The sequence below is a fragment of the Microcaecilia unicolor genome, chromosome 1, assembly GCF_901765095.1.
Source record: "Microcaecilia unicolor chromosome 1, aMicUni1.1, whole genome shotgun sequence".
In the NCBI taxonomy this organism is placed as follows: domain Eukaryota; kingdom Metazoa; phylum Chordata; class Amphibia; order Gymnophiona; family Siphonopidae; genus Microcaecilia; species Microcaecilia unicolor.
In genome coordinates this window covers 682,597,186-682,620,984 of record NC_044031.1, presented here as the reverse complement: position 1 = coordinate 682,620,984, position 23,799 = coordinate 682,597,186, and the positions used below count along the sequence as shown (strand labels likewise).

Genomic DNA, 23,799 nt, shown 5'->3' with positions numbered 1-23,799 from the left:
TTTAATTGTCACTTGTAGTTGCACTGACATATGCTTACAGATTTAATGACATCTGAGGCAGGCTCACATGCCAAAACGTGACCCTGTAGGGTCCTACATGTGCTGTTTTTGGACTATAATAAAGGTCCTTGATCTTTAAATATCCTCATTGTATTAGCCTCACTTCATTGATGTCTACAGATTGTGAGATTTTGGATCTTCTCTTCCTCTTTTTGTTCTCCCCATATGCTAATGTTTCCATTAGTGTGTGACTATTAACAAAAATTAGCATGTAAGCTTTTTCTGTCACCCATTTTGTAGGCAGTATGGGCTTACATGCTAATTGTAGCTAATCAGCTTGTGGCTGTGCTGATTTGTGCTGTCCCACCCACTCCCCCCCCCCCCCCGAGCTGCTCCCTCCAATAAAAATTCAGAACTATCTTTTAAAGTGAGGTAAGGTTTGATACCACAGGTTCTCTTAGCTTGTAACTACTCTGGGAACTGGAGAACGCCTTCTATAATGGAATGTAATTTCCTTAAGTTACTACTGAAACAGGTGTGAGCTAAATCTTAAACAAACAAGATGAAATGTATTATAGCAACTTTCCAAAACTGATGCCTTAATTTTAGAATTATATACAGTCATCATAACAGGGGCGTAGCTACGGGTGGGCCTGGGTGGGCCCAGGCCCACCCAATCTCGGCCCAGGCCCGCCCAGTCTTTTGCGACCCTCACCAAGTTCCACGACGACGACGACTTATTTTGTTGTCCGTAGCGGCGAGCGGCCGTAAAAGCAGCAAGCAGCGAGCCAGTCTCGAATCCGTCCTTTGCTTCCTGCCCTCTCAGCGTCCCGCCCACCCAAAAGGAAATGACGTCAGAGGAAGGCGGGACGGCACAGAGAGAGGGCAGGAAGCGAAGGACGGAGTCCAGACTGGCTCGCTGCTTTTACGCTGCAACTTCGGGAGTGGAGTGGAAGAGAGCCAGCCAGCCCGCCCGCCCGCCCATGTAGTCCATTGTAAGTAAAGAAGCGATTTAGTTTCCACTCCTCCGCGCAGCCGTCGCCGTTCACTCAAAACACAGGGCAAGCAAACCTGTGAGCTGCTGCATTCACATTCTCGTTCTTTTGAGGGGGGGGGGCGGGGGAGACGCGAGATAGAATGGGGAAGGGGATTGAAATAAACAGGATGGGCAGGGGAGAGAGGAGAATTGCCGGACAACAAGGATTGATGGAGGGGGCAGGGGAGAGAGGAAATTTGCTGGAGATGGATGGAGGAGAAGGCAGGGGAGAATGGAGAGTTGCTGGACATGTATGGATGGAGAGGAGGGCAGGGGAAGGAGGAAAATTGCTGGACATGGATGGATGGATGGAGGGAAAAGGGGAGAGAGGAAATTTGCTGGGGATGGATGGAGGAGAGGGCAGGGGAGAATGGAGAGTTGCTGGACGGAGCGGAGGGCAGGGGAAGGAGGAGAATTGCTGGACATGGATAGATGGAGGGAAAAGGGGAGAGAGGAAATTTGCTGGAGATGGATGGAGGAGAAGGCAGGGGAGAATGGAGAGTTGCTGGACATGTATGGATGGAGAGGAGGGCAGGAGAGAGAATAGAAATTGCTGGACATGGCGCGGAGGGCAGGGGAAGAAGAAAAATTGCTGGACATGGATGGATGGATGTAGGGGAAAGGGGAGAGAGGAAATTTGCTGGGTATGGATGGATGGAGGAGAGGGCAGGGGAGAATGGAGAGTTGCTGGACATGTATGGATGGAGAGGAGGGCAGGGGAGAGAATAGAAATTGCTGGACATGGAGCGGAGGGCAGGGGAAGGAGGAAAATTGCTGGACATGGATGGATGGAGGGAGGGGAAAGGGGAGAGAGGAAATTTGCTGGGTATGGATGGATGAAGGAGAGGGCAGGGGAGAATGGAGAGTTGATGGAGGGAGGGGAGAGAAGTCAGGGTGGAGATGCGCATGGATGGAGGGGAGGGAAGAGAGGAGGAATGCTGGACATGGATGGAGTGGAGGGCAGGGAAGAGAAGGAAAAATGTTGGACAAGGATGGAGGGGAGGGAAGACAGAGGAAGTTGAAGCACATGGATGGAGGGAAGTAAGGAGAAATGCTGGATATGGATGGAGGGAAACTGCTGAGTTTAAGGGCTGGTTTGGAACACGTTCAGGGCAGATACTGAAACTCGAGGAAGGATAGGGACAGGGCTACAGATGGTAGACAGGACACATAAGGACACAGGAGGATGGTGGACATGGTGAGAGAAAAAATATCAGATGGAAAGAAGACACTGCATAAAACAGAAGACACTGGGACCAAAGCGAATAGATCAGACAACAAAGGTAGAAAAAATATTTTATTCAGAATTTATTAATTGGAATATGTCAGCTTTTGGAAATGTGAATCTGTGATATTTTGCATGTAAGTTTCAATTTTTCTGGTATTGCTGCATGCTGAGTCTGACTTCTTGAGTTAACTTTCCAGTTTAGTATTTTGCCTTCATATTTTTTGTTTTCTAGTTCCTTGTGTCATGTCTATTGTCATGTGTTTTTCATGTGTGATCAAGGTGCAGTATTCTGCTAGCGTGTAGTATTTGCAGCCCTTTTGGTTTTGCTTTTTTTTTTTCACGAGGTAGTATATTAGTGTTTTACAGCCTAGTGTAATTACAGTTCTGCCTTTTCAAGCATAAGGTTGTAGCTCGTCCTGTCCTTGGAATTAGTGCTGTTATGGCTTAGTAAGGATATGAGTGTGTTTTTGCACAAGTTTGTGTATAGCATTTTGCAGTGGAGAGATTGTGGGATAATGTAATTATATTTAAAAATATCAATTTTTCCATTAAGTATGTATGTGGTTATACTGATGCAGGGCAACTGTTGGGCATCAAGTGAATTCTAAGGCATTATTTTGTAGGATCCCAAGAGACACTGCTCAAACTTATATAGACAGTGCATGCCCACCCATATTAGCTCTGGGCCCACCCAAAATCTCAGGTCTGGCTACGCCACTGCATCATAATCTTTGTGGTAAGAAACTCAAGGAGTGCGCTATTAGGCAGGACTGCACCATGCTGAAATCCCTGCACGATATGTCCACTGTCATTCCTGCCCGCCCATTGCAGCGTGGCCGTGGCCAAGCAGGGCAGATGATAGATGGGGCGCAATTTTGGCATCCTGCCTTCATTATTCCCTATGTGGCCGCATTGCTCACACAGCCCTGCCTTTAGAATAGGATATAAAGGAAATGAATTCAGGGCTGTGGAGGTGCTATGGCCACACAGGGTGCAAAGCGGCTGGGGTATCAGAAGGTAGGTTGCATAAGGCTTCAGACATGCCCGAGTAGATTATAGTGGTCAATTGATCTCTGTCTCACCCAGCTATCCAAAACAAAAATCTGGGAACCTTACTTTTGCGCCCCCCCCCCCCCCCCAAGTACTGCTGTGGTATGTATTTCACCTCGGTCCCCCAAGAAATTTTTGGCCAGCCACCGTGCCTACGAGCCACCAAATTAAAAAATAAAAGATAGTTACTGTAGGAACTTAAGCTCAGTAGGGGCCACAATCCACTGCTGCAATAACAAGGAGAGGGAGGAGAGGTACGACATTGCTGGGGGGGGGGGGGGGGGGGTGAGACTGCTATTTGAGGTTCCCCTGTCTGATCTGTGGTACTTATTTTGCAATTTCAAAAATGCGGTAAATAAATTTGATGAGGGTTTGTGTGTTGCAGTCCGGTTTCTCTAGGCAGTAGTCTGCTCTCCTCCCCCCATTCTGGGGATCGGGTGTGTTTTTACCTTCTTATTAGGATGTGCTCTAGTATTATCTGTCTGTGTCTAACAGGATTCATATCCTGGCTTTTCAGGTTTGCATTCAGCAGCTGGAGAAAGTAGTACTTTCTCCAGCTGCTGAATGCAAACCACTTGCCAAACCGAGTAGGATACAGGAAAAAAGATTCCACGTCCCATATTTATATTTTCCAAACTGAAACGTCACAAGCTCCAACTGACAAATGAATAGAACCAGCCCTGAACTATTGCATGCGCAGCACAGTATCCAAACTTAATTGGCTGGTTCTAGGGTCAGTCAGGTGTTCATTAAAACGTGTTCTGTTCTGTGATTGGTTCTCATGTCCCTGAAAGACTCAACCACACTATATTAGCATGCGTACGACGCGACGACTGATCGCTACAAATTTCTCCTCATATATTTGGTGGTTGGTTTTACTGAGAGAGCAGACAAGGCTCAGTAAACCAAGCAGGTCTACCGGGTTTGCAAAATTCTCAGCAGTTTCTTGTTTTTGGCTTCAGCTGTTGCATGTAGGGTAGCCTTCAGTTCTCAGTTGGGAGTGGGAGATAATCTGTACCAGGTAAATCTCTAACAAATTAAATTGGTCAGGCCTTATCATTTACAGCTGAAAGTTAATAAGAACTGGCAGTACTCCCCAGTGGCGTAGCCAGACCTGAGATTTTGGGTGGGCCCAGAGCTAATATGGGTGGGCATGCACTGTCTATATAAGTTTGAGCAGTGTCTCTTGGGATCCTACAAAATAATGCCTTAGAATTCACTTGATGCCCAACAGTTGCCCTGCATCAGTATAACCACATACATACTTAATGGAAAAATTGATATTTTTAAATATAATTACATTATCCCACAATCTCTCCACTGCAAAATGCTATACACAAACTTGTGCAAAAACACACTCATATCCTTACTAAGCCATAACAGCACTAATTCCAAGGACAGGACGAGCTACAACCTTATGCTTGAAAAGGCAGAACTGTAATTACACTAGGCTGTAAAACACTAATATACTACCTCGTGAAAAAAAAAAAGCAAAACCAAAAGGGCTGCAAATACTACACGCTAGCAGAATACTGCACCTTGATCACACATGAAAAACACATGACAATAGACATGACACAAGGAACTAGAAAACAAAAAATATGAAGGCAAAATACTAAACTGGAAAGTTAACTCAAGAAGTCAGACTCAGCATGCAGCAATACCAGAAAAATTGAAACTTACATGCAAAATATCACAGATTCACATTTCCAAAAGCTGACATATTCCAATTAATAAATTCTGAATAAAATATTTTTTCTACCTTTGTTGTCTGATCTATTCGCTTTGGTCCCAGTGTCTTCTGTTTTATGCAGTGTCTTCTTTCCATCTGATATTTTTTCTCTCACCATGTCCACCATCCTCCTGTGTCCTTATGTGTCCTGTCTACCATCTGTAGCCCTGTCCCTATCCTTCCTCGAGTTTCAGTATCTGCCCTGAACGTGTTCCAAACCAGCCCTTAAACTCAGCAGTTTCCCTCCATCCATATCCAGCATTTCTCCTTACTTCCCTCCATCCATGTGCTTCAACTTCCTCTGTCTTCCCTCCCCTCCATCCTTGTCCAACATTTTTCCTTCTCTTCCCTGCCCTCCACTCCATCCATGTCCAGCATTCCTCCTCTCTTCCCTCCCCTCCATCCATGCGCATCTCCACCCTGACTTCTCTCCCCTCCCTCCATCAACTCTCCATTCTCCCCTGCCCTCTCCTTCATCCATCCATACCCAGCAAATTTCCTCTCTCCCCTTTCCCCTCCCTCCATCCATCCATGTCCAGCAATTTTCCTCCTTCCCCTGCCCTCCGCTCCATGTCCAGCAATTTCTATTCTCTCCCCTGCCCTCCTCTCCATCCATACATGTCCAGCAACTCTCCATTCTCCCCTGCCCTCTCCTCCATCCATCCATACCCAGCAAATTTCCTCTCTCCCCTTTCCCCTACATCCATCCATCCATGTCCAGCAATTTTTCTTCTTCCCCTGCCCTCCGCGCCATGTCCAGCAATTTCTATTCTCTCTCCTGCCCTCCTCTCCATCCATACATGTCCAGCAACTCTCCATTCTCCCCTGCCTTCTCCTCCATCCATCTCCAGCAAATTTCCTCTCTCCCCTTTTCCCTCCATCTATCCATGTCCAGCAATTCTCCTCCTTCCCCTGCCCTCCGCTCCGTCCAGCAACTCTCCATTCTCCCCTGCCCTCTCCTCCATCCATCCCCAGCAAATTTCCTCTCTCCCCTTTTCCCTCCATCCATCCATCCATGTCCAGCAATTTTCCTCCTTCCCCTGCCCTCCTCTCCATCCATACATGTCCAGCAACTCTCCATTCTCCCCTGCCTTCTCCTCCATCCATCTCCAGCAAATTTCCTCTCTCCCCTGCCCCCTCCATCAATCCTTGTTGTCCGGCAATTCTCCTCTCTCCCCTGCCCATCCTGTTTATTTCAATCCCCTTCCCCATTCTATCTCGCGTCTCCCCCGCCCCCCCCCCCTCAAAAGAACGAGAATGTGAATGCAGCAGCTCACAGGTTTGCTTGCCCTGTGTTTTGAGTGAACGGCGACGGCTGCGCGGAGGAGTGGAAACTAAATCGCTTCTTTACTTACAATGGACTACATGGGCGGGCTGGCTGGCTCTCTTCCACTCCACTCCCGAAGTTGCAGCGTAAAAGCAGCGAGCCAGTCTGGACTCCGTCCTTCGCTTCCTGCCCTCTCTCTGTGCCGTCCCGCCTTCCTCTGACGTCATTTCCTTTTGGGTGGGCGGGACGCTGAGAGGGCAGGAAGCAAAGGACGGAGTCGAGACTGGCTCGCTGTTTGCTGCTTTTACGGCCGCTCGCCGCTGCGGACAACAAAATAAGTCGTCGTCGTCGTGGAACTTGGTGAGGGTCGCAAAAGACTGGGCGGGCCTGGGCCGAGATTGGGTGGGCCTGGGCCCACCCAGGCCCACCCGTAGCTACGCCCCTGGTACTCCCCCACCCAGTGAAGACTATAAAGCTTAAACTGCCAAAGGCAAATGGTGCTAATAAAGGCCTTATTGCTTATTAAGGCACATTATGCTTTCTCCTCTTCTTTGACAGTTCCTTGCAGGCAGGCCTTATGTTCCAAGGTGAGAAGGCATGGTTCTCCCAAAGCGTGAGCCGGGACCTGTGTGAGTTCTGGGGTAGGTCTGTATATACTGATAATTTACCATTTACTGGCAGATAAGCTTAAAAGTACGTTTACTACTTAGTCCCAAGCATTTGTTATTTAGGCAAGCTTACATAACATGGGACTTGCTGGATCAGACACAACACCTCCAGTTTCTTGGTCTGATTGTGCATCTTGGCAGTTCACCTGCCATTTAGGTGATGAGCACAGCAGAGGAATACAGATGAGGTACCATCAAATACAAGGCTACCAGAAAGGGGAGAAATAAAAAAAGTGACAGTACGAGTTTGAGACTGGGTGGTGATAATTCGACCTACCATTGGTAGAGCAGATAGGTTGATGTTATACAAGGGTGTTCCTTGGTTCACCAAACATAAATGAGTTGGCAATTATAGATGTTCCACTTGCCTGTGATCCTTTTTTTTATGATTCATTTATTTATTAATTTTAAACTTTTAACAAGAGTACACTTGTCATATGCAATACAGCCAGATAAATAACAAAAAGAAAATTACAAAAACAGTTTTGAGGAATAATTATTCTCATCCAAGAATTACATTAAAAGAAAAAGGTTACTTTTTGCTTATAACATACTAGCCTTTGAGCCCGTAAAAACGGGCTATTATAGGAAGGGTCGGTTGAAAGGCCCGCCCCCGCCGCCGAGTTCGCCGCTGCCCCTCCCCCTCCGAATTCGCACCCCCCCCCCGAGCCATCACCACCCACCTTCCACCCGGCCGGGCCCTCGCTCCGCTAATGAAACAGCAAGGGTCCGGGAACGCAGTACTGAGCTCTGCTGAGCTGCCGACGTCTGCCTTCGTTCTTCTTCTCTGCCTGTCCCGCCCTCGTGTGACGTAATGTCGTCGAGGGCGGGACAGAGGCAGAGAAGAAGAAGGAAGGGCGATGTCGGCAGCTCAGCAGAGCTCAGTGCTGCGTTCCCGGACCCTCGCTGTTTCAATAGTGGAGCGAGGGCCCGACCGGGTAGAAGGTGGGTGGTGGCGGCGACTCGGGTGGGGGGAGCGTTAGACGGCGGTGTCCCTCCCTCAGAAATGCGTAGTGCAGACCCTCTCTGTTCCGCCCCCCGTCATCACGTATTGACGCAGGGGCGGGGCAGAGAAGGTCTCTACTGCGCATTTGCGAGTGAGTACGACACTCGCCTTTTATATATATTGATTATTCTGCTTTCTTAGGCCACAATCTCTTGGGGGCGTTAAAGAATTAGAGAAGATTACAAGGAATAACAAATAAATAAACAAGGCTGTGTATTCCCCATTCTAATTTAACAGTTGTTATTTCAGTTGTTTCAAATCCAGAAAAGATTTCGGCTGATCAGGAGAATAAAAAACGTATTTCGGCTGACCCAACTTTACAGGGATAAGCAAGAAAGAAAGTTCCTCCTGCTTCCACTGTTCTTTTTTTTCATAACCAAAAAAGCTTTTCTTTTCTGTTGAGTCATCTTTGTTACATCAGGGTATATCCATATTCTCACCTCCAAAGTGAGAATTAGCATTTTTAAAGTAGAGTCTCAAAACAGAATTAATATCTTGTTCAGAAACAAAGGAAACCAACAGTGTTGCCCACTCTGTTGCGTTATCTAAATGAAACGGGCGCTAGCAAGGTTTTCCTCGGAGTGTGTATGTTTGAGAGAGTGTGTGTGAGAGTGACTGTGTGAGAGAGAGAGTGAATGTGCGTGTGTGTGACAGAGAGAGTGAGACTGGGTGCGAGTGTGTCTGTGAGAGAGAGACTGTGTGTGAGAATGAGAGTGTGTGCCATGGGCCCCCCTCCTCCTCCCTCCGAGTTCCAAGGTCGCCCCTCCCTCCGAGTTCTAGGGTCGTCCCATCCCTCCGAGTTCCAGGGTCGACCTCCCCCCTTCCTCCGAACTCCAGGGTCATCCCCTCTCTCCCTCCCTCCGAGTTCCAGGGTCGTCCCCTCCCTCCGAGTTCCAGGGGACCGAGTTTCAGGGTCCCCTCCTCCCTCCCTTTCTCTGAGTTTCAGGGTCCCCCTCCCTCCCAGTTCCAGGATCCCCCCTCCCTCCCAGTTCAAGGGTCGTCATCCCTTCCTCCCTCCCTTCCAGTTCCAGCACCCCTCCCTTCGAATTTTAGAAGTCATCTTCACTTACGAAGTCGGGGTTATGGCGGCCGTCAGCAGCAGTAAAAGGCGTGCAGGCTTGGCCCTTCTCTCTCTCTCTCAGCTCTAGTCCCGCCCTCATTTCCTGTTTCTGCAAGGGCGGGACCAGAGCTGAGAGAGAGAAGGGCCGAGCCTGCACGCCTTTTACTGCTGCTGCCGGCCGCCGTAAACCCGACTTGGTAAGTGAAGATGATTTTTAAAATTTGGAGGGAGGGGGCCTGGAACTGGGAGGGAGGGAGGGACGACGACCCTTGAACTGGGAGGGAGGGACGAGGGAGGAGGACCCTGAAACTCAAAGAAAGGGAGGGAGGAGGGGACCCTGGAACTCGGAGGGAGGGAGGGGACGACCCTGGAGCTCAGAGGGAGGGAGGGGGGTCGACCCTGGAACTCGGAAGGAGGGGATGACCCTGGAATTTGGAGGGAGGGAGGGGACGACCCTGGAACTCCAGGCTTGGTTGTATCGGGGAAGAAGTTGAGGTAGGAGGGGGCACTGTCCTCAATATTCCCTTTCGTTTCGTGTGAGGCATAGTTGCAAAGAAGAAATTATTTTCAAAGCCTAGCAGGAGCGTCTCACAATCCAACTGGTCATGCCGCCACCCGCCAGTGATCCTGTTATATAAATAGGTGTACTACTTTCCCTCTCCCCCACACACACTAATTTTAAGACCATGTTTGACAAAGTAGGTAGCATGACTCTGAACATTGTCAATGTTTTTTCCACAGGTAGAGAGTTGAGGTATAGAACGGAAATGTTTTAATCAGAAGTCTTAAATTGCACAGTATACGTGGCATAGTTTAAATACAACTCTTTATTGTGTTTAAATAATCTAACCAAACCTACAGCTAAGTAAAAGGGCCCCAAAAAGATTTCTTATGAAAACAAAGGGAAACAGAATGGGCTACTAGAAGAGCAGAGACAATGGAAATAAATTGCCCAATGGAGGAGGCAATAATTATTCAGATATATTAGTATGCTTTTTGTGTTAGTCCACTTTAAAGTGAGGCCCCGGTATATATGTCAGACCTCATAGACTTACCAACCAGGAACACAAAAAGGTCAGCACGCACATTCCTGAATCTCCACTACCCCAGTTGCAAAGGGCTTAAATATAAATCAACATATGCATCCAGCTTTTCCTACATTAGCACACAACTATGGAATGCATTACTAAATGCCATAAAAACAATGCACGACCTAACAATCTTCCGAAAATTACTAAAAACCAACCTGTTCAAAAAGGCATACCACAATGATCCATCCTAAATACCAGACAACGAAACTCTTCCAGAACTAGACAAAACTGAACTCTCTATACCTGACTGCTTCAGTAACTCTATCACTAATGAACATTAACACACTATCACCTTATTTCTCACGCCGAAATGAACTGATTATCTAGTTTAATCTATATTTTATTCTACCATCTATGTACTTAATGCAATATCACTTTGTATTTCTCATTCCGGAAATGGTGATCGCCACTACGGCATACTGTAAGCCACATTGAGCCTGCAAAAATGTGGGAAAATGTGAGATACAAATGCAACAAATAAATAAAGGTTATGAAGGTGCCCAGGAATTGTCCTGAAAAGTGTTCAAAACTTGACTTCTCGCTCTAGAGGATATTGCATACAGATACGGTTTCCATATTGATTTAAAAAAAAACAAAACAAAACATTAGTTTCCTGGGGTGTGTCCTAGCTCCATATGAGCGTGGAGTTTATTTCTCCAATACCAGAAGGTGGGAGGTGAGTCTTGTAACTAATGATTTATTATGCATTTCTCCCCCACCATATAGGCCTTTCCCAAAAACTGCTGTCCCCTCAGACTCGAGCCCCAAATAACGAGCTCTTATTGAAAATAATCCCCTCTTCGGACCGTTGTAAAGGATGTCACATGAGGCACTGCAAATAAGTAAGAAGAGTCACCCAGAATGTTTGTATGCAACTACACTTCCAGATATTATGAAAAAAGGTGTTCTCAGGTCAGGACAAGTGATGAAAAGTAATGCTTCCACCTCCATAACCTTTGTTTAAATGAAGATATTGTAATGAATAAAAAATTAAAATAATGTTTGAAGCTTGCTCTTGTATTACATGTATTTACTATTCTACATAGTCATGACCATTCACCATACTTTTCTGCCAGCGATGGACGAGTTTTTGAAAGCCATTGTGAAAGAGCTACACATCTTAGGGGTAATTCTGTAAGAAGGGTAGCAAGATGGGCGGACTCTGGGTGGGGTGCACATTTGCACGTATAGATTTTTGAATACTATAATATATACAGTAATCTGTGTGCATTCTTCTGGAGTTTAGGGATGTCCAGTTGTTTAAAATGATATGGAAGACAATGATATTAGTTTTCCTTCATGTTGTATTTAATCAGAAAAACAGAATAGAAACAAGTTTTTGTTTTGTATTTTTAGTTCATGCTAAGGAGCCCTTTTACTAAGCCGCATTAGGTGCTAACCTGTGCCTAACACAGCAAAAAAAAAAATGCCTGGCACACTAATGCATTACTGCACGCTATTTATTTGGGGTGGGGTGGGGTGGGGGGGTGGGGGGGTTGAGAGGGCATGTCAGTGGTGGAGAGTGAACATTTCTATACCAGTTAGTGGATCTACATTACCACATGCTAACTGGCTAGCGCATGGTTAATGCGGGAGCCCTTAATTGCCTTTCATATTAGGTGGCGGTAAGTGCTCCCGTGGTTATTTTTTAAATGGCTGCATGGTAATGGTAACATTACTTCACAGCCATAAATAAAATAAATAAAAAATAGTGTTTTTTACGACCACTGTAAAAAAAAAAAAAAAGGCCTCAACACACGAGAAAAAGCCGCATAAAGGCGCACCAGTTCTTTCCACAGCATAGTAAAAGGACCCCTAAGTGAAAGAAAACAAAAAAACATTAATGGCAATGGGATGAGAGATGTAGTGAAAAGCTTTTCTTATGCACATCCGTACTGAAATTTTGTATTGTTATGCAGAATTTTTAAAATTTTGGATTTTATATTTATTCTAAATTGAAGATGAATTAAACTGAAGTGCACCATCTATTTCCATACCAAAGTGGACTTACAATCTAAGCCATACCTGAGACAATAGGATAAATGGACTTGCCCTGAGGTCATAAAGAACTCCTGCGGGTGATGTAGGGTGGTAGCCTACCAGTTAAAACATTGGGCTGAGAACCAGGGGAGCCAGGTTCAAATCCCACCGCAGCTGCTTGTGATCTTGGATAAATCACTCCACCCTCCGTTGACTTATATACAAACTCAGACTGTGAGCCCTCCAGGAATGGAAATGTACCCACTATCCCTGAATATGCACTGCTTTGATAGCGTTGGGGAATGCAGACAGTATATAAGGATTTTTTTAAAAAGTAAACAAATAAAATGTGGTATTTAAACCACGGGTTTTTCTGATTTGCAGCCTGCTACTGTAACCGTTACATTGTTCCTCCCCTCCTGGGCAGCCTGTATAAGTTTGAAAAATGCAGAATTTTGCTATCTTCCGAAAAGCTTTGAAAACTGTTATTTTTAAAGAAGTTTTTTATATTAGAATTATTATCATCCTATATTGTAATTTATCTGATCAGTTGTGAATTCGCAGGATATGCCTGCTACTTATTGTAATCTGCACAGAACTCTTATGGGTAGACGCGGAATATAAGAAGTAAGTAAAGTAATGCTTATGTAATTTTTTCACTTGCCCTTTATTTTGCAGTGACGGAAGGAGGAGTGATCACCAATGCTCCTGCTGCTGAATATCTATTCAGTAATAATGCTTCTTACCCTGACACACAGAGGTAGATGGGCATCAGTAGCTATATTACCGTGTACTAACATATGTAAGGCATGCTGACACAATTCGCTGAGAGCTTATTCTTTTCAGGAGTTTCATTATGATTTTTTAAGGCAATATAATTTTACTGTAGACAAGACACCAGAACCTGCATAAAATCAGCTTCCTAGCGTTTATTGAGTGTTTGTTTTTCATAAGTTAGTAGTGATTCTGAACCTTTTTTATTTTATAACCATAAAATGGTCGTATCAGATCAGTTTGTCAATTCTGTTAACATGATAGTAGCCCTAATATCCAATATAAAATACTATGGAAAATAACTGTAAGTCTAAAACTGCAGCATTGCAAATCATTCCCGAGATACAATTAGTATGACTTAGGATGCACAAAACGTTAATTTTTTGCAGTTTGAATGTTTCACTGTTTATGATCTAGCAATTTCTTCTGTCCTGGATGTCCATCTCAAATGGAATCTGCCTTTGTTGGACAGAACTGTAAACCTTCACTTGCAACTTCCTGGATATTTCCCCCCTATTTTTACATCTTTCATGTCACCTAACCAGGCTGCTGCACTAACAGTCTTTAGACAGGGATATGGACCACGAATCCCTCCAGAATACAGCTTCAGTTTGGCCACTAGATGTCAGTATGCTCAAGCTTAAAATTTTGAAATAGGCGTTGCAAACCATATATGCTTCTTATTATTAGTATCCATGAAATACTCATTTGACCGTAACTATTTGCTCATGAAGTGGAGTTGACTATCTTGGTTTTAACATTTCTTATGCCTGTCTTTATGATATGTCTGTGTCAGTAATACTCCCTACATCATTATTGATGACACTACTAGTTGACTAAGATTCAAGTGCAGAACCTGAGCTGTGAGCTGAGATTTGGTTTTTTTGGCCTTTTGGCAGAGCTGGAAGTCCATACAATATAAGAGGTTCAATGATGCTGGAGCCAGTGCCAAGACAAGAAGACAACTTCTGCTAAAAAATATGCATTTTTATAACTTGGTTATCTCTTTTTTCCAGATTATACCAAAGTTTAGATTATGTGAGTGACAAGGCCACAGTTTTCCATTCCAGTTATATCTCTGCAACTGCCAAGTCTAAAGTTCGAAATGCGGTGGCTTTGGGACACTTCATTCTACCACCTGCCTGCTTGCATAAAGGTTTGATCTTTTAAAAAAAAGTTTCACATGCTTTTGTTTTAAATGAAACTTGCAACCTTTCTGTGCTTAATAATAATTTGGAGATACAGTAGAAAATAGTATTACTTCCTCTGTTTTACCATTTTGTATTTACTCAAAATTCCTTTAATTCTGCCATTCTATTGCCAAGCAGTAGCCACTTGATTGATTCCTGCAGGTGCCTATATGATGTCATTGGTGACAAGGCTCCAAACATGGATGCTTTAATAGATGTAAGTGGGGGGGGGGGAATTCAGAGGATTTCATTAGAGACATAATTTAAAAAACAATGTAGATATTCATTATATTGAGAAACAGTTTCCCTTGCTTTTAAAATAGAAATTATACAAAGCAGTGTACAAAATAGATAAAATTAAAAGCATCCATTAATATAATAGAAAAACTACACAATAGAAACACTACACAAAATCATCCATAAAACATAACAGATACAAAGATAAACACAAGGAAATGTTAAGAAACATTCCATGAACAAAGCAAAAACCCTATAATAAAATATACTCTCCAGGGGTTGATGTCTGTATCTCACATTTTCCACTACTTTATTAACTTGCAGATCAGTTTGCATTTTAATTTTATTTTAATTACAATGTGTATCCTTAATACCAAATGACAAAAAACAACTATGACATTATCAGGCTTATTTTCGAAAGAGAAGGACGCCTATCTTTCGACACAAATCGGAAGATGAGCATCCTTCTCCCAGGGTCGCCCAAATTGGCATAATCGAAAGCCGATTTTGGGCATCCTCAACTGCTTTCCGCCACGGGGACAACCAAAGTTCACGGGGGCGTGTCGGAAGCATAGCGAAGGCGGGACTGGGGCGTGCTTAACACATGAGCATCCTCGGCCAATAAAGGAAAAAAGAAGGGCGCCCCTGACGAGCACTTGGCCGACATTACTTGGTCCATTTTTTCTTGCGACCAAGCCTCAAAAAGGTGCCCAAACTGACCAGATGACCACCGGAGGGAATCGAGGATGACCTCCCCTTACTCCCCCAGTGGTCAGTAACCCCCTCCCAGCCTAAAAATAAAACTTAAAAATATTTTTTGCCGGCCTTAAATGTCATAACCAGCTCCCTGACAGCAGTATGCAGGTCCCTAGAGCAGATTTAGTGGGTGCAGTGCACTTCAGGCAGGTGGACCCAGGCCCACCCCCCCCTACCTGTTACACTTGTGGTGGTAAATGTGAGCCCTTCAAAACCCACCACAAACCCCCTGTACCCACATGTAGGTGCCCCCCTTCACCCCTTAGGGCTATGTTAGGGTTGTACAGTTGTGGAGAGTGGGTTTTGGGTGTTTTTGTAGGGGGGGGGGGGGCTCAGCACCCAAGGTAAGGGAGCTGTGCACCTGGGAGCAATTTGTGAAGTCCACTGCAGTGCCCCCTAGGGTGCCCGGTTGGTGTCCTGGCATGTGAGGGGGACCAGTGCACTATGAATGCTGTGCACCTGGGAGCAATTTGTGAAGTCCACTGCAGTGCCCCCTAGGGTGCCCGGTTGGTGTCCTGGCATGTGAGGGGGACCAGTGCACTATGAATGCTGGTTCCTTCCACGACCAAAGGACTTTGATTTGGTCGTTTCTGAGATGGGCGTCCTCGGTTTCCATTATCGCTGAAAACCTAAGGTCGGCCTAAATGTTGAGATTTGGGCGTCCCCGACTGTATTATCGAAATGAAAGATGGCCGCCCATGTTATTTCGATAATATGGGTTTCCATATCATCAAGCTGATCAATCCATAGACTGGTGGGTTGTGTCCATCTACCAGCAGGTGGAGATAGAGAGCAAACTTTTGCCTCCCTATATGTGGTCATGTGCTGCCGGAAACTCCTCAGTATGTTCTCTATCTCAGCAGGTGGTGGTCACACACAGCAGCAGCTCTGGCTAGGCCTCCAAGCCTAATTTTTAGGTTTTGTTGAGTGCCTGGGGTTGAGGGCTCTTTTGAGCAAGTGCAAACCTGGTGGTGCCAGGTCCCTCCTTTTCTCCCCCCTCCCGCTGGCTCCGTTAAAAAAAAAAAAAAAAAAAAAAAAATTTTGAACGTCCTTAAAGGCGTTTATTTCGACGTTTATTTAAGCGTCTATTGCAGCTACTCACTGGGACACCAGGTCGTTACAACTCGGAGCGGACAGCAGGTAATTTTTACCTTTTTATAGCGGGCAGGGGGTTCCCCGATTCTTCTCCTCGTGGCATATGGCGTCGGAGGGCGAGGGCGCAAAGGGTCGCTCCCCGGGTCGCTTGAGCGCTTCTAGAGGGGATGCGGGGGTCTTCAAGCCTGATTCGCCCTTGTTTGGGGACAGTTTCGTGACCGATGAATGTCCCGGTCCTTCCTCCGGCGTGGCGGTTTTTCCCGCCATAAACGCCCATCCCCCGCTCCTCGCCTCCGCCATCTTGGCCGGCCACGCGGCTCGGACGGCTTCTTCTTGGGCCGCCCTTGAGGTTGGAGACATTAATGCCATGAACGCCCTTAATTTGGGCGACGGCACAGAAGCGGCTAAAGTTAAGAGCCGTTCTTCCCGCGCGGCTTCTTCGCGGAGTTTCGCGCCGGACGCCATTTTGCATGCGCAGCATGTCTCTCCCCCGCTATTGCGAGCGCCGGTTGAGGGTGCGTCTAGGGCTGTTGCCCAGACTGCGGAAGTACACAGTCTGGGGGGTTTCTCCCCCGAGTTTGTTTTGCTGCTGCATCAGGCCTTCCTCATGCACAACGCTGCCCCTGCTCCCTCGTCTGGTAAAGAGGTTGAGGTTCCCAGAGGTAAACGCCCTCGGGTTGATTCCCAGGCCTTGGAGGAATTTGTCTCCTCCGATGTAGATGAGGGCAGCGTGTCTGAGGTCTCCCAACGGTCCTTTGCGGATTCCTTGGAGGAGACGGATCCCCGCTCGGATGGAGCGGATGACCCCTCTGCAGCGCGGCTTTTTAGCCCAGAGGATTTGCCCAACCTGTTGTTACAGGCCATGGACACTTTGAAGATTTCCTCTCCGGAGGACGTCTCTCCCTCAGCCCCTGTTGGCTCTGCCATTATGCTGGGGACGAAGCGCCCGCCTAGAACCTTCCACGTGCATGATGCCATGCACACCTTAATTTCGGCTCAATGGGATGTCCCAGAAGCGAGCCTTAAAGTGGCTAGGGCTATGTCCCGCCTCTATCCTTTGGCTGTGAGTGAACGTGAGGCCTATCTGTGGCCTACCGTGGATTCTTTAATCACTGCGGTGACTAAGAAAACGGCGTTGCCGGTGGAAGGTGGCACAGCCCTAAAGGACGCCCAAGACAGAAGATTGGAGGCGGCCTTAAGGTCGTCCTTTGAGGCGGCTGCTTTAAATTTGCAGGCCTCAGTTTGCGGCTCCTATGTGGCCAGGGCGTGCCTGACTATGGTGCAGCGGGCTTCCCCCTCGGATCATTCCTTGAGGGCTGATTGGCCGGCCCTGGAATCGGGCTTAGCCTATTTGGCAGACTTGCTGTATGATGTCTTGAGGGCCTCAGCGAAAGGCATGGCTCAGACAATCTCTGCGCGGCGGTGGCTTTGGCTGAAACATTGGTCTGCTGACCACGCCTCTAAATCCCGCCTGGCTAGGTTGCCTTTTAAAGGCAAGCTGCTCTTTGGGGTCGAGCTGGACAAAATCGTGACCGATCTCGGCACGTCTAAGGGCAAGAAGTTACCAGAGGTCAGGGCTCGGGCTAGTACTCGTCCCGGTACCTTCAGAGGACGGTTGCAGGAAGCCCGTCTGTACCGCCCGGGCAAGTCGGGCTCTGCCCCCTCTTCCTTCAAGAGGAATTTCTCCCCCAAGCAGCATTCCTTTCGCAGAGACCGCCGTCCCGGAGGTGCTCCCTCCGGTCCTCCCCCAGGGTCTCGTACCCAATGACGGGGTCTTGGTCCACGCCCCAGTGCAGATTGGAGGACGGCTGTCCTCGTTTCTGGGCGAGTGGACCACAATAACTTCAGACGCGTGGGTGCTGGAAGTCATCAGAGACGGCTACAAACTAGAATTCTGCCGACCCTTAAAAGACGGGTTTGTACTCTCTCCCTGCAAGTCTCCGGTCAAAGCTGTGGCAGTGCAGCAGACCTTGGACAATCTGATCCGCCTGGGCGCGGTCGTTCCGGTGCCAGAAAGTCAGCTTGGCAAGGGACGTTACTCCATTTACTTTGTGGTACCAAAGAAAGGAGGTTCTGTCCGGCCTATCCTCGACCTCAAAGGGGTCAATCGGGCCTTGAAAGTGCGGCACTTTCGCATGGAGACTCTCCGCTCTGTTATAGCGGCAGTGAAGGCAGGAGAGTTCCTGGCATCCTTGGACATCAAGGAAGCGTACCTGCATATTCCCATCTGGCCTCCTCATCAACGCTTTCTGCGTTTTGCAGTCCTGGGACGACACTTCCAGTTCAGAGCCCTCCCGTTCGGGTTGGCTACTGCTCCGCGGACCTTTTCCAAAGTAATGGTGGTCATCGCGGCCTTCCTACGAAAGGAAGGGGTACAAGTCCATCCTTATCTGGACGACTGGTTGATCCGAGCCCCCTCTTATGCAGAGTGCGGCAAAGCTGTGGACCGGGTAGTTGCTCTTTTGAGCTCCCTGGGATGGATCATCAACTGGGAGAAGAGCCAGCTGCGCCCGACTCAGTCCCTGGAGTACCTGGGAGTTCGATTCGACACCCAAGTGGGCAGAGTGTTCCTGCCAGACAATCGGATTGTCAAACTTCAGGCTCAGGTGGACCAGTTCCTAGTAGCCTCTCCCCTTCGGGCTTGGGACTATGTGCAGCTGTTGGGCTCTATGACGGCCACGATGGAAGTTGTGCCCTGGGCCAGGGCTCATATGAGACCGCTTCAACACTCTTTGCTGCAGCGCTGGACTCCGATGTCGGAGGATTATGCTGTGCGCCTTCCCTTGGACCCAGCAGCGCGCAAGGCGCTGAGCTGGTAGATGCAGACAGACAAGTTGTCTGCGGGAATGCCTCTGGTGACCCCAGAGTGGATTGTCGTCACGACGGACGCCTCGTTGTCGGGCTGGGGAGCCCACTGCTTGGGAAGGACAGCGCAGGGGCTCTGGTCTCCTGCAGAGGCAAAGTGGTCTATCAACCTCCTGGAACTCAGAGCCATTCGGTTGGCGCTTTTGGAGTTCATCCCGGTACTGGTGTTGAAGCCTGTACGGGTCCTGTCGGACAATGCCACGGCTGTGGCCTATGTCAACCGCCAGGGAGGTACCAAGAGCGCCCCTCTAGCCAAGGAGGCTATGAATCTTTGCCAGTGGGCGGAAGTGAACCTGGAGCAGCTTTCAGCGGCCCACATTGCCGGAGTCATGAATGTCAAGGCGGACTTTCTCAGTCGCCATACCTTGGAGCCCGGAGAGTGGCAGCTATCTGCTCAGGCGTTCTTGGACATCACGAAGCGCTGGGGCCAGCCGAGCCTAGATCTGATGGCGTCATCGGCCAATTGCCAAGTGCCGCGCTTTTTCAGCAGAGGACGGGACCCTCGATCCCTGGGAGTAGATGCTCTTCTCCAACAGTGGCCGACACAAGAGCTTCTCTATGTGTTCCCGCCCTGGCCCATGTTGGGCAGGGTGCTAGACCGGGTGGCAAAGCATCCCGGCAGGGTAATCCTGGTGGGTCCGGATTGGCCCAGGCGTCCCTGGTATGCGGACTTGATCAGGCTCTCAGTCGACGATCCTCTGCGGCTGTCAGTGGAGCAGGGCCTGTTACATCAGGGTCCCATGGTGATGGAGGATCCCTCCCCCTTTGGTCTTACGGCCTGGCTATTGAGCGGCAGCGTCTGAGGAAGAAGGGCTTCTCAGACAAGGTCATCGCCACTATGCGGAGAGCGAGGAAGCGCTCTACTTCTACTGCTTACGCCAGGGTTTGGCGTATCTTTGCAGCGTGGTGTGAAGCAGGCTCACTTTCTCCCTTCACTGCTCCAATTTCTTCAGTGTTGGCGTTCCTGCAAGAAGGTCTGGAGAAAAGCCTGTCGCTCAGTTCCCTTAAAGTCCAGGTAGCGGCTCTGGCTTGCTTCAGGGGCCGCCTGAAGGGTGCTTCCCTGGCTTCACAGCCAGATGTGGTGCGCTTTCTCAAGGGAGTTAATCACCTGCGCCCTCCTCTGCACTCAGTGGTGCCTGCGTGGAATCTCAACCTGGTGCTAAGAGCATTGCAGAAGCCGCCTTTTGAACCCTTGTCGAGGGCATCTCTGAAAGACCTGACGTTGAAAGCAGTCTTTTTGGTGGCTATCACTTCAGCCAGAAGAGTTTCCGAGCTCCAGGCGCTCTCATGTCGAGAGCCTTTTCTGCAGTTCACTGAGGCAGGAGTGACTATTCGCACAGTGCCTTCCTTCCTGCCCAAGATTGTTTCTCGCTTCCATGTGAATCAGCAGCTCTGTCTCCCTTCCTTTCGTAGGGAGGACTACCCAGAGGAGTACTCTGCTCTTAAATATCTGGATGTGAGACGAGTCATCATCAGATACTTGGAAGTGACCAATGATTTCCGGAAATCGGATCATCTGTTTGTCCTGTTTGCAGGTCCTCGTAAGGGTCTGCAGGCTGCTAAGCCTACAGTGGCAAGATGGGTCAAGGAAGCCATTGCAGCGGCTTATGTGGCCGCGGGGAAGGTGCCGCCTATCCAGCTGAAGGCTCACTCCACGAGAGCTCAGGCGGCCTCGATGGCAGAGGCCGGATCCGTCTCCTTGGAAGAGATATGCAAGGCGGCAACTTGGGCTTCGGCTCATACATTCTCCAAGCATTACCGTTTGACTGTGGCTGCACGGGCGGAGGCCCGGTTTGGAGCTTCAGTGTTGAGGTCAGGGATTTCAATGTCCCGCCCTGGGTGAGTACTGCTTCGGTACATCCCACCAGTCTATGGATTGATCAGCTTGATGATATGGAAGGTAAAATTATGTATAATCATACCTGATAATTTTCTTTCCATTAATCATAGCTGATCAATCCATAGCCCCTCCCAGATATCTGTACTGTTTTTATTCTGGTTGCATTTCAGGTTCAAGTTTAGTCTTCAGTTACTTCAGAAAGACTTCGTGTTCAAGTTTTTTCACTTGGATTCTTCAAGAGTTAAGACGAGTTTGTGTTACAGTGAGCTGCTGCATTCCTCTCCCCTCCGTTTTACGGGGCTGGATTGAGACTTAAAATTCTGCCGGCACTCCCTCCCGCTTCGTGCGGCTGTAGGGCAGCTTTGTACCCCTCCCGCTTCGGCGGTGTTAGGGTCAGTCAGCTCCTCCCGCGGTTGCAGGTTGCAGGATAAGCCAGATCCCCCCGCATCGGCGGGTGTGGTGTCCCTCCCCCGCTCCGCGGGGATGAGCTGGACGGATTCCCCTCCCCCACTTGTGTGGGGATGAGCTGGGTTAATTCCCCTCCCCCGTTTCGGCGGTGGTGAGCTGGGCAGAGTGTCCCTTCGTGGGTGTAATTCTCTAAGTGCTGAGTCCTGCGGATGGAGCTTTGATATCGACATACTGAGGAGTTTCCGGCAGCACATGACCACATATAGGGAGGCAAAAGTTTGCTCTCTATCTCCACCTGCTGGTAGATGGACACAACCCACCAGTCTATGGATTGATCAGCTATGATTAATGGAAAGAAAATTATCAGGTATGATTATACATAATTTTACCTTCCCTGCCCCTTCGCGAGGACGCCCTCAGGAAAACTTGGGCGCCCCATTCGATTATGCCCCTCCACCTGTTCTAAAATGAACGTGTATTTGAGTGGAAACTATAAGAACATAAGTGTTGCCATACTGGAACAAAACAAAGGTCCACCAAACCTAGTATCTTTTTTCCAACAGTGGCCAATCCAGGACACAAGTACCTGGCAAGATTCCAATAGAGTAAAACAGAATTTATGCTGCTTAACCTACAAATAAGCAGTGGATTTTACCAAGTCCTTCTTAATAATGTCTTATGGACTTTACTGGGCTTGATGGACCCTCAGTTTGTCCCATTATAACACAGAACACTTCTTTCCACTTGCTCACATTAAACATCATCTGCCATTTGAATGCTCAGTCTTGTAAGGTTCTCTTGCAGTTTTTCACAATCGTTTTGCAATTTTAACAGTCTTGAATAACCTTGTGTCATCAGCAAATTTAATTAGCTCACTAGTGATTCCCACCTCCTAGATCATTTATGAATATGTTAAAAAGCAGCTGTACCAGCACAGACCCATGGGGAACCCCACTGACCATTTTAAAAAGGAAAGTTATGATGAAATGAGAATGGTAAAATAAAAATAGTACCATGCTGACCATTTAACCCTACGTTAGGACCACATGCAAGTCGTGATCAAAAAAAAAAACTATGAAAAAAACTAAGAAGGATAAGGTCAAATTTTAATTCTTTTAGATTAGTGGCACAATCTCTACTCTTATTACAGATAGATTACTACAATGCAGTATTTGTAGGCTTATCTGAAGGTCTGTTAAAAAAAAAACCCAAAAAAAAACTACAGACCTTTCAGAATACAGTGGCAGGTCTTATTTGTCGATCATCTAAATGTGAACCAGCTTCCCCATTGATGTTAATTCTTTATTGGCTCCCTGTTAGATCCCAAATTATTTTTAATCTGTGACCTTCCCCGCCTGCCTCCTCCTCCAAATGTATCCCCGATATGCACACCTGCCAAGATTCGAGTCCCACTGAATTCTGCTGCCGCTTCTTTTGAGCGGCGGCAGGAACAAGCACCGCACTGAACCGCTGCCACTGCTTCTCTCCACAGCCAGCATAAGAACAAAAAGAAGTGCGGGGCCGCAGCAGCCTTCAGGCATGTGCTGTTGGCTCTGCCGTCCTCTGTCCCCACTGACGTCAATTTCCCGTTCCGGGGGTAGAGGACCTGCAGAGCCGACAGTGCATGCCTGAAGGCTGCTGCGGCCCCGCGCTTCTTTTTGTTCTTGTGTCAGCGCTGCTGTAGAGAGGCCCGGAGGGAGAGAACGTGGCTGGAAACGGTAAGGAAGTGAGGACGCTGGAGGAGAGAGAGAGTGGAAAAGAGCAGGGGAGAGCCAGATCAAGATAGGGTGAGAAAGAGGGGCCATGGAAAAGAGCAGGGGAGAGCCAGGAGCATGGAAAAGAACAGGGGAGAGCCAGAGTGAGATAGGGAGAGAAAGAGGGGCCATGGAAAAGAGCAGGGGAGAGCCAGGAGCATGGAAAAGAACAGGGGAGAGCCAGAGCGAGATAGGGAGAGAAAGAGGGGCCATGGAAAAGAGCAGGGGAGAGCCAGAGAGAAGATGCTGGATGGAAGAGGGGTACAGAGAGAGAGAGATGAGTAGCAAGATCGGGAGAGAAAGAGGGGACATGGAAAAGAGCAGGGGAGAGCCAGGGACATGGAAAAGAGCAGGGGAGAGTCAGAGAGAGAGAGAGAGATGTGGAGAGAAAGAGGGGCCATGGAAAAGAGCAGGGGAGAGCCAGAGAGAAGATGCTAGATGGAAGAGGGGTACAGAGAGAGAGGGGGAGAGAAAGAGGGGACATGGACAGGAAAGAGAGAAGCTGCTGGGGAGAAACTGGGGGAGACCCTAGCTGTCAGATGGAGAAATGCTGAATGAAAGGAGGGAGAAAGAGGGAAGACGCTGGATGGAAGGGTAGGGAGGGAAAGAGGAAAGACACTGGAAGGATGGGGAGAGAGAGGACATGCTGAATGGAAAAGAGTCGAGAGAGAACTGTCTAGAAGGAAGGGAAGGAAAGGGAGATAGTGGATGGAAGGATTGGGAGAGGGTAATGGGTGGAAGGATAGAGAGAGAAAGAGGGAT

At 48.0% G+C, this 23,799-nt stretch overlaps 1 protein-coding gene across 3 annotated transcripts in view; it reads left to right on the top strand.

Moving 5' to 3' along the window:
* Nucleotides 1-6,626: 6,626 nt before the first annotated feature.
* Nucleotides 6,627-23,799, top strand: part of LOC115460611 (telomere repeats-binding bouquet formation protein 2-like) — an 81,144-nt gene continuing 63,971 nt past the window's right edge. The window contains exons 1-4 of one of the 3 annotated variants that reach the window (XM_030190376.1): nt 6,633-6,673; nt 6,872-6,954; nt 12,797-12,878; nt 13,909-14,048. In XM_030190376.1, coding sequence (XP_030046236.1) covers nt 6,891-6,954; nt 12,797-12,878; nt 13,909-14,048 — 286 coding nt within the window. In that variant the 5' untranslated portion in view covers nt 6,633-6,673; nt 6,872-6,890. Of the gene's footprint in view, nt 6,674-6,837; nt 6,955-12,796; nt 12,879-13,908; nt 14,049-23,799 lie in introns of those variants that run through there. The other 2 variants (XM_030190378.1, XM_030190379.1) reach the window with 2 other exon arrangements.